Source organism: Helianthus annuus, chromosome 2 (assembly GCF_002127325.2).
Source record: "Helianthus annuus cultivar XRQ/B chromosome 2, HanXRQr2.0-SUNRISE, whole genome shotgun sequence".
In the NCBI taxonomy this organism is placed as follows: domain Eukaryota; kingdom Viridiplantae; phylum Streptophyta; class Magnoliopsida; order Asterales; family Asteraceae; genus Helianthus; species Helianthus annuus.
The window spans coordinates 128,378,013-128,399,475 of record NC_035434.2 but is presented as its reverse complement, the minus strand read 5'-3'; the positions used below and the strand labels follow the sequence as shown (position 1 = coordinate 128,399,475).

Genomic DNA, 21,463 nt, shown 5'->3' with positions numbered 1-21,463 from the left:
GGTTTTTGCATTGTACCCGTTTCGTTCTCGAGCATTGTATTTTGCGCAAAAGTGATCGGTGTAACCGGAGTAGCGAAGGCGTTATAAAATTCCTCGTCCATTTTCAGAATTTTCAAATTTCCACAACAGTCCTTATAAGCGAAACTATCAAAGCAGTTGTACACAAGAGCGAAACCACAAGGTACAAATAAGCGAAATATCAAATTGTTCAAACAAGCGAAACAAATAAGACCAAATAAGTGGAACCACTAATGGATCAAAAAAGCGGAACTCCTTCGTTCGAATAAGCGGAACTACTAAAAAGTTCACTGAAGCGAAACTATTTGGACTTTTGAAGCGGAACGTCTGAGCTTTGAAGCGGAACCTCCAAAATTTGAGGTGGAACCTCTGAGCTTTGAAGCGGAACCTCCTGAACTGATGTAACAATAAGCGAAACTACTTTGTTCTTTGAAGCGGAACTATGGGGTGTCCGTATAATCGGAATCTGTTCACGAGCAATTTTGACCCATTTTTAATCTGAATTTTAACATCAAACTTTCCAAGGTTTGTCTATATCCTATTTCACACAATCCGTGAAATTTTGAGCTGATTTTGACTGGTAAAAATGTCTGAAATGAAGAAAGAAGGTGTAGAAGTAAGAAATCTTGACAAATTCCAGCTATTCTCTGCAGAACTCCTCCTCCTGAAGCTCTGATACCAATTGTAGGATCGTGTCTCGACCTGCACGAGTCGTTCAGAGGATATTCTATCAAATACAGATGCGGAAAATAAGTATTTGACTTAGGAACAGCTAGCAAATCACTTGAAACTTCTATTTGCGTTGATTTCTGACAGTTTACATTCAAATCTCGATCATGCAGCACTTCGGTACGAGTTATATGACTATTTCAAATGGTTTCGCTTATGAGACTATATATAGTGCATGGGGTTTCGCTTGATTGTACATGTCATACAAGCGAAACCTTTAGCTGACATTCAAGCGGAACTACAAGAACCGAATAAGCGAAACCTCCTAAGACCATACAAGCGAAACTACCTGGTTAAGACCCTATAAGCGAAACCTATTGCTAACACTTATACAATCTCCTGTTTTCTCGAATAACGTGCCCTGATCTAACACTCTAAGACTAAGACTCGATCCAAGATGAAGTCAACGGATGTAGTGCACCAACAATTTATATGTTGCATTTTACACACATCAGATTCCTAATAAAATACTGTATGATTGAACAATCAATTCAAAGAAAAAACTAAAATATAATCATTTTTATTATTAACACACTTGATACCAATCCCTCTATCAATCCATTATATAAGAACAAAAACCCTAAATTATTTTCACATTCCTCATACACCAATACCCAACAACAAACACTCACAAAAACCCTAAATGTCTAATCAACAACTATCAGTTTGGTGGGTTCAAAGAGAGAATTTATTTCTTCAATTTCTTGATGGAAAAAAAATAAGATACCATTCCGTTGCTTCTGTTCTTCAAAACTGCAATGAGAATGTGTTGAGAAGGATGAATGAAATAGGTATACCACCTGCTTGTTACACAAATCAGACAGCCGCACTATTCAGAATTCTACACAAAAGATTTGGAAATCCGAATCAAACTGCAACTGAAGAAGCCCAAGTTACATCTTGGGAGTTCATTGAGGAAACTTTCAAAGTTCCAGTGACTTGGGACGATGGTGATGTGGAGATATATTACCCAAATGACATATCTTCCAGTGACGATATAAAATTTTTGAAGCAATTATCTGAAATACCAATCATCAAAAACTCTGCTAGCAAATTTGCAGAGAAGCTTCAAAAGGCAGTAGTCTCACAGGTTGAACTTTGGACTGAATCTGAAAGTGATGAGGAAATCCCTAATGGAGGCTTAGGGTTCTCATCTGAGGAAGAAACAAACTTTGATCCACGATGCTGATCTTGCTAGTAATTTTTATTTAATTTTGTGGTTTGTAAACATCATCTTTGTTTTAAACTATCATCATCTATATAACGCAATGTCAATGATATCCACTTGCATTTCATGTTTAATTTGATCTGTGTTACAATAAAACGCAATAATCAAAAAAATTCCATTTACAGTATATTGTTCTAAGTATAAAACGCAATAACAATATACTGTTGTTATCATAAAACGCAATTAACCAAAAAAAGCTGATATTTATGGAGGATATCACAAAACACAATAACAAAAAGAGCTGAAACCTATACATCATAAAACGCAATGACAAAATTTTTTTCTTTCTTATTAATATCAGAATTTGACAGAATTTGTATACATACTTACATTGTATTGCTAGAACCTATAGCATTAGAAGAAACCTTATTGAGGGGGTAAGGTCCCAAAAACCTCATATCAAGCACTTAGGACCATACCACAATCTCGTCTTTCAACCCTCTTTAGACCTTGCGCGGCCGCGCACTGGTCCTACAAAGAGTTTAGAAGAAAGACAGCAGACAACACCTGCGCGCTAAAAGGAAATTCATAAGTCCTTGCGCCAATCCTCCATAACAAAGGGATAAAAATCCCAGACGATACCCCCGCTTAAAATAATACCCAAACTTGGATATTATTCACCAAACTGATACCACATGATAAGAAGTCACACCGGATTATGACAATAATCTTCTAGAAGACTCAATCGTGCACCACCAGACGGTTGTAACCGTCTGGGACACGTGTCATCATCCCAGGCCACCCTGAAATCACGATGATGGCATGGAGTTGGAGAGAAACCTCCACTTGCCCACTTTCCACGTGGCAACTCCCCAGCCATTGATTAAAATCGTGATCTGTGTGCTCTCACAATCCGATCAAGAGAATTAACGGAGGGAAAATAACCGCTTACGGAGTTAGCATCTCCCATTAATATTTCAACGAGTTTCCCGCCCAAAATCCTGGTTATAAATATGAGAGTAATTCAGGTATGAACTTCAAGTCACACTCACTTCATTAATACTTCTTCTTCTTCTTCATAAACACATACTTATTCTCACGTCGGAGTGTGGTCACGGAGAGAACCTCCCTTCTCCCTGTGACGAGAGTAACAGTGTTCGGTTTTGCAGTATTCATCGGAGAAGAAGACATGTCCCTTCGAATCAAACGAGAGGAAACCACCCTTTATGCAGAACCTAACCCCCTGGATAATTTGATTCCGGTCATTTATCCAGTGTTTCTTCATTGGCGCCCACCTTTTTCTCTGTTTCATCTGTTTTTTCTCGTTTTCGATTCACTTTGTTGATTCCATTTGTAAATGGAAGAAACCTCAGCTTATCGGCAAAACGGCCCTCGGCCAAATTTCGTTAACAATACCCAGGTTGAGGGTATTGTAGAAGAAGCCTCGGATGACAATGAAATGCAATTTGCTAACAATTATCCAAACGAACCTATCACCCCAAGGGTACAACCAGAGATCCCTGTAAGCTCAATTCTACCCCCAGGAGAAACCCCAATCTCCTGGTATGTCAGATCTCAGAGGGCATTAAATGCTGTGTACACACAGCTGTGTGCACAAACGGCTCCCCAAACTCAATCATGAAGGCCTGTATCCCATGCCAGGACACCATCGGTACCTCATGTTTCTCAACATGATGGGCCATCCCGAGTCCAGATCGAAGATACAGAGGTTTACTCTAGATCTCCATCGAGATACGAATATACTCAATCAGAAAATCGTCGAAGAGAGTACCAAGACGAGTCACACTCTCATAGAAGACCGTCAGTTCACACCAGGTTGGGTTCCCAGCGGAACACCCACACCAGTGAATATGATCGAACTTACCGTGAAGGAGAAAATGTAAGTGTATTTACTCGGTTACAACCGAATTACAACAAGTGTAGACCCCGCGCAGTTTACAACCCTGAGGCTGAGCCTAATTATGATCTGATCTATCGCCCTGCTGAAACGGCAGAGAATTTAAAATTTATTAGCGAAATTGCTCTGGCTCCACTAGAAAAGGCGAAGCTCCCGTCTAACGTAGGCAAGTTCAACGGCTTGACAGACCCTGACGATCATCTGCGAGTCTTCACAAGCGCAGGGCTGGTAGGAGGCTGGACCCTACCGATGTGGTGCCACCTTTTCGTTCAAACCCTTACAGGCGCCGCAAGGCTCTGGTTTGACAACTTGCCCATGGGAAAAATCACGTCATGGATAGACTTGCGCGAGAAGTTTTTGGTTCATTTCAGCCAGCAGAGGCGATATATCCGTGACACGGCGGACGTCATGAACATCTGGCGCCATGATGATGAAAGTTTGGAAAACTTCATTACCCGTTATAACAAGGAAGTACTCGAAATCGGGGACGTCCACGAGCAGCTGATCCGCGCCCAATTTAAATATGTAGTCAGGTGCGACGACATGATAAAAGTCCTGCCTAGAACAGAAGAACTACCGAGGATCTGGGAAAAATTAATGGTGGCGGCTAAGGTCTATGCCCAAACGGAAAAGAACCTTAGTACCAACAGGCCACCACCACCGCACAGCCGACCCTCAAATTTAGGCCCAAGCGGCGGAAAGAAATTTAAGAAAGGCTGGCACGATTCAAGCTCAGGGAACTATTCATCAGAGGATGCACGAGCCACAATCAATAAGCTCGCTGCACAAAGAGAAGCTAAACAAGAGAACATGGAGAAACAATGGACTCCCGTAACCAAGACTCCTGCAGAAGTTCTAAGCACGGAGGATTACCAGTTTAAGCCTCCACCACCCATGAAGAACAAACGTGGACAGGACCCAAGTCAATATTGTGATTACCACAAGGACAATGGTCATACCACTAACAATTGCATCTCCTTGCGCACTGAGATCGAGAAGGCGCTTAAGAGTGGTGAGCTCACTCACCTACTACAAAACGTGCGCATAGAGATAAAACAAATCACTCGAGGCGAATAAGGCCCGAGTAAAAAAAGCAAAAAATTAAGCAGCAACTCTATCATCTCCTTGCAGAACGGAACAGACTCTACAGTTTATCAAGTTTAAGCAGGAAATAGAGTGTAAGTTAAGTCCCGTGTAATTATTTTCAATAGAACTTTGTAACGGCCTCTGCGCCTTATCTTGGAATAAACAACAAAGTTTCTATTATTCTTGTGTTTTTTCTTACAAAGTGCATGCAATTTCTTTTGGTAAGCGCAAAAACATTATGGTAAATATAATACAAGCCTCGTGAACGGTCAGTGATTACATCACACAAGACCATGCGTTCACACATGAGCTTTATCCCACCTTCATTCGCCTTACCTAATCAAAGTAATTGTACCCATGCAAGATATTGTAAATTAAAAAACACACATCATACTATTCCTGGCGCACCAATACGCCTTAAAAAACTATCAAACACGGCAGTGTTTCGATGTACGTTACTTGCGCAGCAGCGCATTAACAAAAAGGGGATACGTATCCCAAAAGACTACAAAAAAATTGTTCAATACAATTACAAAAGAAAATCTACGCTAAATCTTCGCCTTCATCTGGGAAGATTTCCTTTAGTTTCACCACGTGATCTTCAGATTGCAATGCAACATTTATAAGATCCATGATAGGAAGCTGCAAATTGTTGAATTCTGTTTTCAAAGTTGCAAAGGCAGCGCCAGTATTAACGCCATGAGTAGTAGATCTGCTAGTATCCTAATCAACCTTCAGAGCATTATTCACATGATGCGAACATTCAGCATACCCTTGGGCATATCCATCACTTCGCGCAGCAACCACCAAGCGCGCGACAATTTTATTTAGCTCTTCAGAATTCAACACTGATTCAGCAACCTACAAAAACAAGTAAATAAGGACAAGGCGCAAAACATTTCCACAAGGAGAAAAAGAAAAAACAACTTATACAGGCAATCCCACGATCTTTCAACCATAACATATCGCTTTTCAAAGGTTTAAGCTCGCTCTCTGCTGTGGGCCGCGCCGTTTCAGAATTTTCTAGTTTCTCTTCAGTTTCAGCAAGGCGGCGGGAGGCTTCAGCTTTCTCAATATGCGCAAGCTCCAAATCTTTTTTATGTTGTTCCTGGTCAGAAAGCAAAGCGGTAAGTTCTTCTATCTCTTTATCTATAAAAGCAAGAGTGGCGTAGGAATGTACCTCTCGTTGTTCACTCCGCTCTCTGTGGGAATGCACCTCATCTCGCGCAGCTTCAGCGTCAGCTTTTTCCTTTTTCAACTTTTCAATCTCCGCATCTTGTTTCTTCAATTTCTCAACCTCAGCCTTGAGATTATTGATAACATTGCGGAGACCCATCATTTCGGCATTGTCCTTCTCACAAATTTTCTTCCAGTTCTTGCGCTCCTCGGAAAGAAGGGCAGCTTCGGCTTCCGCCTTCCTCTTCCAGCCCACAACGGACCATTCTTCAGTTTTTCGATCAGCGTCAAACTTGCCATGATCAGCTTCCAGCTTAGCCCTTAACTGGGCAACACAGTTCTCATCATCTGCAACTTTTTTCTTGGACACCTTGAAGGCAGCCCACTCCTTGTGCATACTATGCCACTCACGCACTATGCGATGCGTAGTGGATGTATAAGAATGTCACGACCCCCGTACCCGGTTTGACCCGGTCCAGGAGCCGCGGGACAGAAAACCCGTGGTATTTATGTTTACAGCGGAAGTCTTAACAGGATCGTTTTAAACTTAGAAAATTTGCCCGAGTATTATTTATTTACATTTCGGGATAACCCCTTAAATATCATAATTTCATTATTTTACAAACATGTTTATTTATTTAATTCAGCCACTATTTCAAGCTTGATGGTGCTCCGTAGCACGTATACTGAAATCACAGTATGTCACCTGAAACATGTTGTAAAAAGGTTTTGTCAGCGGGGAAATACTGAGTGAATCATTCATTTTGATAAAATGACACGTAATTATAAATTACAGCACAAGAGCGATTACTATGGCAGTATCTTAATTAATATCTGGCCTTGCCACCCGTGTGACGATGGTCATACCACTATTGGGTCCAGTCACCCAATTAGTGACGTTTTATCACTGTTAGGTCTTATTAGCCTAACCCTGTTAGGGCTTATTGCCTAATCGTGAGAAATTAGTAATGTGCACAATACCCCACTAGCCAGCGGTTAAGATAACCACGACTTAATCCCTGTAATTATAACATTTTGAAAATAGTTTGAGGTATTGTAAAAAAGTTGGTAAAAAGAGAATGACTCACAAACTGTGAGAAAAGAGTTTATAAAAGTGGAATGACTCACATTGCAGATTTAACGGGCAAGGTATAAGCCTACTGATTAGCCTTGATTAAACCTAATTTAATTCACAATACACGCAATTGGGGTTAGTAACTAATACAGCAGTTACGTCAATTCACGAGATCAAACCCTCACAACGATTAACAAGTGCGATACTTAATAATTCAATCGGATTCACAACGAATAACAGAGCATAGTCCGAATTCGAACAGCACTCAAATATTCAAGTCGAAATCACGATGAATAATCAAAGTACAAGCTCCATTTGAGCAGCACTCGGACAATCGTTGGATAGTTATAATCGATCGGACGTTGAATCGTAATAGCGATCGAGTTATTACCCTGATTGCGGCAGCACTTCGTGAATTGTGTGTGTTGTTGGATTGTTTCGACTATAACTTAAAGCATAACAGGAATTTGAGTGTCGAATTAAAGCAGAATGTCAAGTCCCAGACCCGACTATTTATAGCTGGAAAATGGACTCCTTCGCGCCACGCGAAAGAGACATGTGTACCCGTCGCGTGGCGCGACGGGTCTACTTTCTAGCCTAGGTTGTTTCGTGTCCCAGATAGCCTAGATGAGTCATTTGTACGAACCAATTTCCATTCTACAGCAATTTTAGAAGATAAATATCTACTAGGGTTTAACCCCCCTGAGTTTTAGGGGTCCTGATCCTGATTTCGACTTGTTATGAAAATTTTAGGGTTTATGCAGAATTGCTTGGGTGTCTCAATTAGGGTTTTCTTATTGACTAATTATCATCCTAATTATTGATTTTAGTTGCAGTTTTTACATCCTCCCCACCTTAAGAAAAATCTCGTCCTCGAGATTTACTAAAATAGATGAGGGTACTTTCGCTTCATTTCTGATTCCAGTTTCCAAGCGTATTCTGGTCCTTTCTTTGCATCCTACTTGACTTTTCTATCTTCTATCTGTAGTGGTTTCTCTATGAACTTCTCGTTTACCTCTACATCTTGAAGAGGCACTACCAGGAATTCATCTGATAAACATTTCTTGAGATTGGATACATGAAATACATCATGTACTCCAGCTAATTCTTCTGGTAGTTGTAAATGATAAGCTACTGGTCCTATCCGTTGGATCACTGGGAATGGCTCTACGTATCTTAGACTTAGCTTCTTTTCTTACCGAATTTATAAATTCCTTTCCAAGAAAATACTTTCAATAGTATTTTGTCTCCAACTCGAACTTCGACGGCTCTTGTTTATTATTTGTATAATTCTTTTAACCGTCTTCAGCCTTTTCTTCGTGATACTGAATGTCACAGTCGTAGTCACTGAGGATTTCCTTTTCCTCATGTTAATTTTTTTGTTGCTCCAATATATATCTTAAATTTTTATGACCCATATGGATAGTAAACTTACTTAGATAATGTTTCCTAATCTTAAGGGTAACTTGTGGCTTCTAATTTTTTAGTTTACAAGTGGTATGGCTTTCTTCGTGCTTTTGCAATTGCCTTGATGCATACACAATTACCTTTTTGTGTTGCATTACCATACATCCAATTTCTAGTTTTGAAGCATCACCGTATACTTTTAAAATCTTCTGTTCCTTCTGGTAAGGCTAGGATTGGAATATTTGTTAATTTATGCTAGAGGCTTCTTTTTGTTTAAGTTCTTATTTAGAATTAACTGTTTTAGCTTAGTTAAGGATATCTCTATCTAAGAGAATCCTTAATAAACTGCCTATGGTATCTGGCTAAATTTACAAGATTCCTAATTTCCATTTAGGGATTGCGAAATCTTCCATTTTAGTGATTTGCTGCTATCTTAGCAGGATCTAAGTGAATACCTTCATGATTCATCATGTGACCTTACGTAGTTTATTTCCTGTAATCCTAAATACTTCTCCCGCGGGTGCCTGGATTTTCTATAAAGTTCTTATTACAGAGAATTTGAGCAGGGTTGGTTACTACTCAATCTATTTCTAACATAACATCAAACTCGGCTAATTTCATAGGAATTAGATTGGCGAAAAAATTCTATGACCTGAAAGTTTTATATTTTCCTTTTTGCCTATTTCGACTGTGGATTTGCCTAAGTTTGATTAATGATAGGTTAAGAGTTTGACAGAATGAAGTATTTATAAAACTTTGGTTTGCACCAGAGTCAAATAATACTTGCATAAATGTTTGTGAACTAAAACGTACCAACTATGATGTCAGGAATTAGTTCAGCTTCCTGAGTAGTTAATTGAAAAGCTCTTGCGTTTTTCTTGGTAGTCCCTTCTGCAGGTTTCGTCTTTTTGTTTGCTGGATTGCCTAATTTCGGGCAGTTTGTTCTGAAGTGTCCGGGTTCTCCACAATTGTAGCAAGTTATTGCCTTCTTTTTCCTGCAATCTTCTTCTTGATGTCCTGGAATTTTGCAGTAATTGCAGCATCCTCTGCATTTTCCAAAATGTTTTCCCTTGCAGGTATTGCAAAATGGGATAGTGGAAAATCGCCCGTTTTCTCTTTTCTTGAAATTGTTACTATTACCTATATGAAATTCTTGGGAAATTTTCTGGGCTAAATCCTTCCTCCTATTTTCTTCCCGAGTGCGTACCAATCCGCCAGTTAGAGTGTTAGCTAATTCTATCGCATCGTCAATCGTGTGGAGTCTCGCAGCTTTGACAATGTCACGAATCTCACTAATCAAACCCCAGATATAGCGAGAGATGAGTACCGGTTCCGGTGAAGCCAAAGTAGGTACAATTCTGGCATACTCAAAGAATTTTGAAGTATACCCTCGACAATCTACATCTACCATTCGGTGACTTAAAAACTTATTCGCCATCTGCTCTTTTTCATATTCGGGACAAAAATTTCTTTCTATTAATCGCTTAAATTCTTCCCAACTTATGGTATAGGCCACGTCACTTCCTTTAGCCTGTAATACTGTATTCCACCATTCTAATGCTTCTTCCTTGAAAAGGTGTGAAGCGTACATAACCTTATCTTCCTCAACACATTTACTTATTCTGATCACTGCCTCGGTTTTCTCTAACCAACGCAGTGCCACAGTTGCCCCTTCATTGCCTGCGAACTCTACAGGTTTGCAGGCAAGGAACTCCTTGTAAGTGCAACCAGGCGTTGCGGCTTTCTTTTTCTTAGAGAGCGGAGCTTGTCCTAGTTCCTTATCATGATTATCATGATCATTGCCTCCATTTACGCTATTACTGAAGTTATCTTCAGAAATACGTTTGCTAGGAATGATTTGCTGTGGTCCTATTGGATTTTTAACAGCAGCAATGATTGCTGGAATAGCGTTGGCTATCCCTTGAGCTATCATTGTTGGAATAGTGTTAGCTATCCCTTGAGCAACAATATTTTCTATATCCTGCCTAGTCCTATATTGATCCCCTGATTGTTGCTCGGATTGATTAACTTCATTAACTGGTTCATTATTTGCGTTTTCCATCTGATAATTAATTGTATATATATATATATATATATATATAATTGTATTAGTATCAAATAAATAACAAGTATACACAAAATTATTATATAGTTTTATATAGCCAAACTATTGATTTCTCGAAATAATAATATGCCTTATTATACACCATTATCTTACAAAATTTTATTCGTAAAAAATTTTACAGACTGATTTTGACTATTATTACACAATCCTTGTTCCATAAATCTCCTATTCTTTGGTAAATGATATTCTAATAACGGTGTTTCCTGTTAGGAGATCTATTCCTCAATTTCTTAGATCTTATTCCCAATATTCATTAGTTCTTAGTCAAAGTGGCGGAGTCTAGCTATATTCTCGTTACTTATTGGTGGATTTTGGTTCTGGATCGAACTGAGGAAAAAGCTTATAGGGATAGTTTTGAATCTGTATTTCATTAGTCAACCATTCGTCTATTTTGAAAGGTCGCGAGTGGGTTGAAGGGTTTGGAATAGCTGGTTCTACATTTATTGGCAGTTGTATTTCATTATCAGGCTTAATGGTACTGTAGTTGGTCAATATAAAATCTAATTCTTCCCGAGATGGTAATTTCTCAATTTGTCTAGAGTTTTCCCCAATTTCTATTTTCTTAGGCGTGGGTTTTTCGAGAGATACAGCGTTGAATTCTATAGGTTCTTCTCTACTTGCTATATACCTATTGAAATCTTTGGAAACTTCTATTCTTACTGGATAGAGATTTAAGTTCTGAAGGGCGTCAGACAAGTTACTCATGCTGTTTAACATAACATAATTACTAAGTCAGAATTTATAATAAATTTGATAGAAAACTTTGAAATATTATTTCATACTGTTTAACTACCAAAACAACTAAAATTTAAAACACCCTAGGTTTTACTGAATAAGGTTTCTAAACTGTAGATAAAACTTTGGGTTAATTACTATGTTGGCTAGTATATAAAGATCTGCTCTATGCTGGTATACAATTAGTCAGATAATAAAACACATAATTATCAAATAACAATTAGAAATTCCTAAGTATAATAGGCTAAAATCAATAGTAAGCTTAAATCAGTGGCTTGATCAGTGGCTCTGATACCACCTTTTTCTGTCACGACCCCCGTACCCGGTTTGACCCGGTCCAGGAGCCGCAGGACAGAAAACCCGTGGTATTTATGTTTACAGCGGAAGTCTTAACAGGATCGTTTTAAACTTAGAAAATTTGCCCGAGTATTATTTATTTACATTTCGGGATAACCCCTTAAATATCATAATTTCATTATTTTACAAACATGTTTATTTATTTAATTCAGCCACTATTTCAAGCTTGATGGTGCTCTGTAGCACGTATACTGAAATCACAGTATGTCACCTGAAACATGTTGTAAAAAGGTTTTGTCAGCGGGGAAATACTGAGTGAATCATTCATTTTGATAAAATGACACGTAATTATAAATTACAGCACAAGAGCGATTACTATGGCAGTATCTTAATTAATATCTGGCCTTGCCACCCGTGTGACGATGGTCATACCACTATTGGGTCCAGTCACCCAATTAGTGACGTTTTATCACTGTTAGGTCTTATTAGCCTAACCCTGTTAGGGCTTATTGCCTAATCGTGATAAATTAGTAATGTGCACAATACCCCACTAGCCAGCGGTTAAGATAACCACGACTTAATCCCTGTAATTATAACATTTTGAAAATAGTTTGAGGTATTGTAAAAAAGTTGGTAAAAAGAGAATGACTCACAAATTGTGAGAAAAGAGTTTATAAAAGTGGAATGACTCACATTGCAGATTTAACGGGCAAGTTATAAGCCTACTGATTAGCCTTGATTAAACCTAATTTAATTCACAATACACGCAATTGGGGTTAGTAACTAATACAGCAGTTACGTCAATTCACGAGATCAAACCCTCACAACGATTAACAAGTGCGATACTTAATAATTCAATCGGATTCACAACGAATAACAGAGCATAGTCCGAATTCGAACAGCACTCAAATATTCAAGTCGAAATCACGATGAATAATCAAAGTACAAGCTCCATTTGAGCAGCACTCGGACAATCGTTGGATAGTTATAATCGATCGGACGTTGAATCGTAATAGCGATCGAGTTATTACCCTGATTGCGGCAGCACTTCGTGAATTGTGTGTGTTGTTGGATTGTTTCGACTATAACTCAAAGCATAACAGGAATTTGAGTGTCGAATTAAAGCAGAATGTCAAGTCCCAGACCCGACTATTTATAGCTGGAAAATGGACTCCTTCGCGCCACGCGAAAGAGACATGTGTACCCGTCGCGTGGCGCGACGGGTCTACTTTCTAGCCTAGGTTGTTTCGTGTCCCAGATAGCCTAGATGAGTCATTTGTACGAACCAATTTCCATTCTACAGCAATTTTAGAAGATAAATATCTACTAGGGTTTAACCCCCCTGAGTTTTAGGGGTCCTGATCCTGATTTCGATTTGTTATGAAAATTTTAGGGTTTATGCAGAATTGCTTGGGTGTCTCAATTAGGGTTTTCTTATTGACTAATTATCATCCTAATTATTGATTTTAGTTGCAGTTGTTACAAAGAAGCAGCCTCCTCAAGGTAGGCATGGTAAGTTTGCTCATGAAGACGACTTTCTTGTAACTTAATCTCCCCAGGCGGAAATATCCCCTGCAACCAGTCTTGGCACACGCGACAATCTGAGAAAGTATCACCTTTCTTCAGATTCCAAACAGGGGCATGAATTTCGGAGGCATCCTTCTCCGAATAAGTTCTATAATAATAATCCCCTAGAGTTTCATCTGGGCGGATTGGAGAATTCTTGCCAGCATCAGAAAATGAGCCCTGATCTTCAACAGTAACCTTCTCGATGTTCTCAGGCATAACACCAGAAGCCTTGGAAGGAGAAGCGATAACAGGAACCTCCTCAGCAGTCTTCCTTTTCTCTGAAACATGAGCCACAGAGTCAACGGTTTCGGGATTACCAGCATCATCCGCAATCTCTGGGCTAGTAATTTTTTCCGCATTCATAGCAATATCATCAGGCTTTTTAGCCTTAAGATTCTCAACTCCAGCAGCCTTCCCCGCCCCACATTCAGGAACTTCAGTATTCTTTAACTTATTAGCAACAGAGGCGCGTAAAGGAGAGGGCAGAAGTTCTTCATTGACCACAGAAAACGGTTCTGTGGGAACAGGAGAAAATTGGTTTTTCTGGAAAAACAAATATGTATATCACAATTAGTCAAGAAAGTGGAAAATACAGGAACAGAAGAAGACATTTACTAGGAACAGATTCTAGAATAAAGGCGTCCAAGTTGCCTTTTCTAGTAATTTTCTTCCTCTGAATCTTCTTCGCCGGCTGACCTTCAGCTTTAGCGTCCGCCTGTTTTCTTTTCCCAGCTTTTTTCCTCACCAAGTGTTCAGGATTCGATTCCAAATCAATGGGATCCTCAGGATTTGATGGAGGAATATCAGCAGTATCCTTTGTTTCGGCTTTGGTCTTCTTATAATTGTAGGTGCAAGATCCTCCAAAGAATCAGATACCACCACATAATCACACCAGGAGTCAGAGGAGCGGCGCATACCTTTCTTCTTTACTTCCACATTTTTTGCCTTAGAAGTTTGTGCCTTGTCAGCATCATTCTTCTTTGGTGCGGCGCTAGTCGTGGGCGCACGTTTCCTCTTCTCAGGGCCTATGCCCAAGTTAGACAATTCACCTACTAACAAAGCGCAGAATAAAACTCATTCAAACGCGCAAAAGTAGCAGACGAAAAATAATATGATGAAAGCTTACGAGCACCAGCAGCAGGTTGTGCAAACAGATCAGCATCCCACGTAAGAACAAAGTTCTTCACAATACGGTGATACCAGAGCTCTTCCTCAGGCTTTTTCGTAATGGTAGCCATTTTTCCACCTTCCCTCTCAAATGCAACAACATATAGGGAAACAACTGCAAAGGAGGAGGAGCGAGGTCAAAAAAAAAAAGAGAGAGAGAGAGAGAGAAAGGAACAAACAGGGCAAACCCCAAAATCTTACCTTTGCCATCCTCCATATACATCGGTTTATCCTCCCGGTTCACCTCCAATTTAGACTCATGCTAGCACCAACAAGGGTTTTTTTCGGCAAAGCAACTGACGGGATGTCTTTCAGATCCTGGTACTAATTTTCGTCAACAGGGGTTTGAAAGGTCTCAGTGGGGACATCCTCTTTTCCCCTAAAAGACATCCTCATCGGAATGACCTCCACCTAGATAAAGAAGAATTTTTGCTTCCAGTCATGAAATGATTTAGGGGGATTCAGCAAAATCTTCTTCGCCGAGGCTCTTTGCACAAAAGAATAGAACTCCTGAGAACAATGCATTAATGAAAAACACGGAATTGGGGAACCGTCGGTTCGATATTCATCGTCCGGCATACGAATTCAAAATGCCGAACCCTAACCATGCTGATTGGGTGCATCTGGGAGATATGGAACTTGTAATACTCCATGATTTCGAGGAAAAATTACGTCACAGGCAGACGGAAGTTGCCTGCACAAAAGAAATCCCAAAATAGGGTTGATGTGCGTAAGTGTGTATATGTTTTAGGTATGTATTTTAAGCCCTTTTACACTTTTTTAGCCAAGTTTTAAATTTATAAAACACGATATTTACTAACACTAAACACACATATGGGCAAGTGCACCCATCGTGGACGTAGTATAGTGTTGGTAAGATACCGAGGTCGTCCAAGGACACAAGAGCTTTTAGTACCGGTTTATCCTCAACGTCTAATCAAATCAAAATGTTAGAAAAAAGATTTTTAAACTAAGAAAATAAAACTATCTAAAATGCTAAAAATAAAAATAAAAATAAAAACAGATAGACAAGATGAATCACTTGGATTCGACTCGTGTGTTAGTGTAACCTTTGATTATTTTTGCACTTTTGCACTTATTTAAGAGATTATCTTAGTTATTGTAGTAGGCCCCTCTTTTGAAGGCGACATTACCCTCAACCCAATAGTTTGAGTCAGCAAGGATACAATCATTAAGGGTCGGATTATTGAAAGATAATTAATTAAGTTATTAATGCATAATGTGGTAGGCCCCTCTTTTGAAGGCCACGTTACCCTCAGCTAAGTAGTCTGAGTCAGCAGGGATACAGTCCTAAGTAGCTGGGTTAAGGTTTTAATAGTAGTTTAACTTATGAGGGGATCAAAGAGTTTGGACCCCCGCCATCCAATACCTTTGGGTATTGAAGGAGGTCCTACTAAATTTGACCCAGGTCCTTTGCAGGATCTATACACTAAAAAATGACAAGACTCTTACCAAACCGTTCCCTTAACCCTCGACCAGGTAGCCAACATACCTCCATATAGACATTGGAGATATGAATGGTGAAAATCTTTTATTTAATATAGACAGTAATATAATGCCAAGACACCACTGATAAACGATAAGGAAGAATCACCTTCAACATAAGAAACTAGTAATTAAAGTCATTAATACAAAACCAATTAAAAAGTGCAAAAGATTAAAAATAAAAAGTATTACACTAAACACTTGTCTTCACCAAGTGATGTAAGAGACTTAGGCAAACATGGCCTTTGATTGTCAAGAACTCTTACGATCAATCTTGGATCCCGAGATGACTCACACACTCTATGATGGACAATGGATGATGGTGGTGGATGATGGAGTTATGGTGGTGGTGGGTGGTGGGTGGTGGGTGAAGTGTGAGAGAGGTGGTGTGCCAAGGGATGAGTTGAAATGGCTCCAAACACTCCTATTTATAGGCTGAACAGAAGCTCGGGCACGGCCCCGTGCCCGCTGGGCAAGTTGACCACGCCCCCGTGTCCGCTGGGCACGGCCCCGTGGTGGGCAGTAGAAGCTTCTAAAGGTTTGTCTTTTCTGCTGCTACTTGGGCACGGCCCCGTGCTCGCTGAGCACGGGGCGTGTTCAGTCTTCTGTTTTCTTAGTTTTGCTTGGGAAGATGCTGTCGAGGGGTCGGGCATTCCACTTTTGTTCCTTTTCTTGTATTTATGTTAGATTTTGTTGTCTTTTTGATTCTTTTGTTAATTTGAGCTTATTTAATCCTGAAAATACAAAAGGAAGACAAAAGCACACTTTTTCCAACATTAGTACTAAAAAAGGGTTAGTTTTATGCCACAATTGATAAAAGTTATATGTTGCATTTTGCGCATATCAAGGGTCACATACCAAACCGGAGCATCTGCCGCTGTCTGACCCTCCTCAGGGTATCGGGCACCCCAGTTTTCCGGAAATCAGAGATTCCGAATCAGACCATCAAAAATTGCCCTAGACCACTTTAATGGTGGAAGTTCGGCAGACATTTCTTCAGTAAAATCTTCGTGATGATCTCTGGTTGACATAATAGGAAGAAATTGCAAAAAAAATTTTCTAGAAATGAATAAAGAAGATGAAGAACCAAAGAGGGATTTTCAACAAAGTAATGATTACTGGCAACAGGAAATCCAAAACTCTTATATACCCACCGCCATAAATAGCTTGGGTAACTGCAATAACACCTTTTTCGGGATAGCATAGTTACCCAAGCGAAAGGGGTGAGTAAGGAACAACACAAACGCGAGTTCACGCGCGCGTGTAAAACACAATCAGTACTGTGCATCTGATAGTGACAACCTGTCACACAGTCATTACCGTACCTTTCACACCCAAAGTCAAAGATTTTTGGAAAAATCAGCATAAAAAGCAAAGTGTATCTTCTCATAGAATATTCCCCAAATTTTCGCGCCCAAAAGCCTAAAAGCACCCCTCTCCCATAGTCCAGTGCTCCACTTATTTGCATAAAAGTAACACTAGACTGGGGGGACTTGAAGGGGTAAGGTCCCAAAAACCTCATATCAAGCACTTAGGACCATACCACAATCTCGTCTTTCAACCCTCTTTAGACCTTGCGCGGCCGCGCACTGGTCCTACAAAGAGTTTAGAAGAAAGACAGCAGACAACACATGCGCGCTAAAAGGAAATTCATAAGTCCTTGCACCAATCCTCCATAACAAAGGGATAAAAATCCCAGACGATACCCCCGCTTAAAATAATACCCAGACTTGGATATTATTCACCAAACTGATACCACATGATAAGGAGTCACACCGGATTATGACAATAATCTTCTAGAAGACTCAATCGTGCACCACCAGACGGTTGTAACCGTCTGGGACACGTGTCATCATCCCAGGCCACCCTGAAATCACGATGATGGCATGGAATTGGAGAGAAACCTCCACTTGCCCACTTTCCATGTGGCAACTCCCCAACCATTGATTAGGATCGCGATCCGTGTGCTCTCACAATCCGATCAAGAGAATTAACGAAGGGAAAATAACCGCTTACGGAGTTAGCATCTCCCGTTAATATTTCAACAACGAGTTTTCCCGCCCAAACTCCCGGCTATAAATATGAGAGTAATTCAGGTATGAACTTCAAGTCACACTCACTTCATTAATACTTATTCTTCTTCATAAACACATACTTATTCTCACGCCGGAGTGTGGTCACGGAGAGAACCTCACTTCTCCCCGTCACGAGACTAACGGTGTTCTGTTTTGCAGTATTCATCGGAGAAGAAGACCTGTCTCTTCGAATCAAACGAGAGGAAACCACCCTTTATGCAGAACCAAACCCCCTGGATAATTTGATTCAGGTCATTTATCCAGTGTTTCTTCACTTATCTTTGCATGTGCGACTGTTATGTCCTTTTCCACCACATACACAACACGATTTCTGGATCTTTGATGATTTCTGAATTGCAATCTCACGATTAGACTTGATCCTTTTTTGTACACCGCATCCTTTGGTCCTTATTTTGATCGAGACACGAATCATAGAATCAGACTTTTCTAAGTTCCCTCCAATATCAGCAAATCTTTCTTTGCGACTAGGAGGCGGCGCAACAACCATAACCTCATCCGCTTTATCAATATAACATTTAATATGATCTCTGTAACGACACAACTCATCTAAATCCCCAACCAACCTATTAACCACATACTCATTTGCAACAACGATTTCTCTAAAAACTTTATCAATTTCACTATTCCTACCAATTTCATCAAACCGAATATTGCAATGAATTGATCCATTTGAAACAACATCTCTTATCCATCTTCTAAGAACATATCTTCTAGGAAACTTAGTTATATCATCATACCGTAGAACATAAAATATATGGCGGCACAATATACCAAATTGTTCAAACCGTTTGCTCATGCCTTTGAAAATCCATTGCAGTCTCAAAATGAGTGAAAAATTCAACAAGTGTACATCTTGGATTGCAAAACGGACCAAAGAAGTAATTCTCGCTTTCACATCTAGACGTAGTACGCATAAGACCCGCCAAATTCTCTCCATGGTAATAAGAGGGAATCCAATCAAATCGAAGATCGTACATATCTTTTAACCACTCATGATTTTCCAATCCAAAAGTAGACATTATTGAATGCCACTCAGTTTCAAAATCTTCTGGAATAATAGTATCATTCCAAACAACATGAGTCATTCTTGTATTAAAATCAATGTTTGATGACAAAACAGGACCAACCTGTATAAAAAGCAATAAGATTATTAAACATAAAACGCAATAATTTAAAACGCAATATCATGAAAATGATAAACATAATGCATTAATGGTAAAACGCAATTGTTTTTTTTTTTATATTAAAAAGCAATTCTATTGATAAAAATGTTTGGGGATCTTATTGTATAATACATAAAACGCAACAATAAACCTATATAAAAATTGCAGTTTATTATATCATAAAACGCAGTATAATACCTTTGTCTTCAATTTCTCTCATATATGTCACATACATAACCTATGCCTACGTCTTGAAAGTACATCCTTAATAGCTCTCTTCATTGCAGCATCTTGATCAGTAACAACAACTTTAGGCTCATTTCCAAAAGTATTAACAAAGCACCTTAAAAGCCATCTATAAGAATCTGCAGTCTCAGAACCAAGTAATGCACCACCAATTGTGACATTCCTAAAATGATTATCAATCCTAGTAAATGGTACAAAAATCAAATCATATCTACATAAAACAAATTAATAAAGCATTAGATAAAATAGAACAGGAATATATAATACAATAGAATATATAACGCAATAAAAGAAAAAAAAACTTACTTGTTTGATTTACAAGTAGCATAAAAACCAACTATGTCACCAAACAGTGTATAATTTGTTTTTGATTGCTCATCAGCCCAGAAAAGTCCTTTCAATCTTCTATCTTCACCAATAACATAATCACATGTGAAACTAGGAGAATATTCTTTCTTCCTAATAAGTGAAACTAGGAGAATATTCTTTCTTCCTAATAAGACGCCTAACTACCATTTCTGCATCATACTTTCCTATGTAAAGATTCAAATCCCTTCTATTGTTCTTACAATCAACTTTACTAGCACAAACTTCACAAAAACCACCATACATTGTTTTCATAATATTGAATGCTTTAACAGGTCCAATATTGATTGCAGACAATCCAGATATAAAACTTTCTTTAACATAATCAATATTTCTGGCAGCAGGCAAGAAATGAATATCTTCATCTTCAACAAAGATATGATTATGTTCTTTTTCAAAGTAGTAGATTTTAAACATATTATTGTTCTCTAATATTAATTTCACATGAGCATTGCATCCAATTCTTTTTGAACCTCTATTATGTCTAACAATCTTTTTACTATTTTCATCAACTGAACAAGAATCTATTGCATTGCTAACATGAAATCCTTCTTTTGAGCAGACAATATATCTTATTTTCACTAAATCACCACTTTTCCAAGAAGTATTTTTTCTTGCAGAAAAACCTGCAGCAAGTGCATATCTCTGATAAAACGCAAAAGCCTCATCAAATGATTTAAAAAACATTCCAACAGAAGGTGTAATGGATCCACTGACTTTAGGTTTGAAAAACTTTCTTCCACTGTTTAAGCATACACGTTCCACCCACTTGGAAATGTGATCTGAAACAATTAACAAATAACTATAAAACGCAATACCTCTTATATAATAATGTTTTTAGTGTTAAATCTCAAAATATGTTAATAAAAATTTAAAAATACAGACCTTTAAAGTTTGTATATGAACTAATATGGTTAAAAGCATAAAACGCAATATGTTCAGTAAAACGCATCAAATGATGAACAAACAAAACAATGTATGAAACGAACAAAACTCTAAAATTGTACAACAATGACAGTTATTACTTTATATTACATCAACCTTAAATTTAAAATTTGTATGCATATAATGTGAATCAAATCATAAAACGCAACTTTTCACTAAAACGCAATAACTGATGAAGAAACAAAACGAACAAATTATGTTAAATTAAACAACAATAACAATTAAACTTATAAAAAATCAAATATTAATAACAGAAAGACGAATTATAAAACGTAAAACAATGAATTTCGGCAAAATAACAAAAAGTTACTCAAAATTGAAGCTAAACTTACCAACAGAGTCTGAAGAAGACATTGAGGTTATCGAATTGACGAACGAAACAAGATTATTGCTTGAAAAAATGTGAATTTGCGATCGATTGCGATTTAGGGTTATAGAATCTTCAATTCTGTTATGAAATTGATGAACTAAGAAGAGAGGTAACAAAATCTAGAATCGTTTTAGAAAGAAGATATGATAATGTAAAATGACGAAAAAGCCCACGCGTCCAAAATTTTAAAAATAGCAGATGAACGGCTAAGATTGCTTCCTATACTTCCTAGAGAATATAAACTTCCTATTTGATCCCCACCCATAAAAGAGTTGGACCAAATTTGAAAATAAATAAAGGG

At 38.5% G+C, this 21,463-nt stretch overlaps 1 protein-coding gene across 1 annotated transcript; it reads right to left on the bottom strand.

Moving 5' to 3' along the window:
* Positions 1-18,188: 18,188 nt before the first annotated feature.
* Positions 18,189-21,146, bottom strand: LOC110895758 (protein FAR1-RELATED SEQUENCE 5-like). The gene is made up of 7 exons (XM_022143117.1): positions 21,125-21,146; positions 19,955-20,629; positions 19,788-19,890; positions 19,497-19,692; positions 18,858-19,199; positions 18,371-18,790; positions 18,189-18,284 (listed from the first exon to the last, which is right to left on the bottom strand). Exons 1-7 carry the CDS (start codon positions 21,144-21,146, stop codon positions 18,189-18,191), a joined length of 1,854 nt encoding a protein of 617 aa, XP_021998809.1.
* Positions 21,147-21,463: the final 317 nt, after the last annotated feature.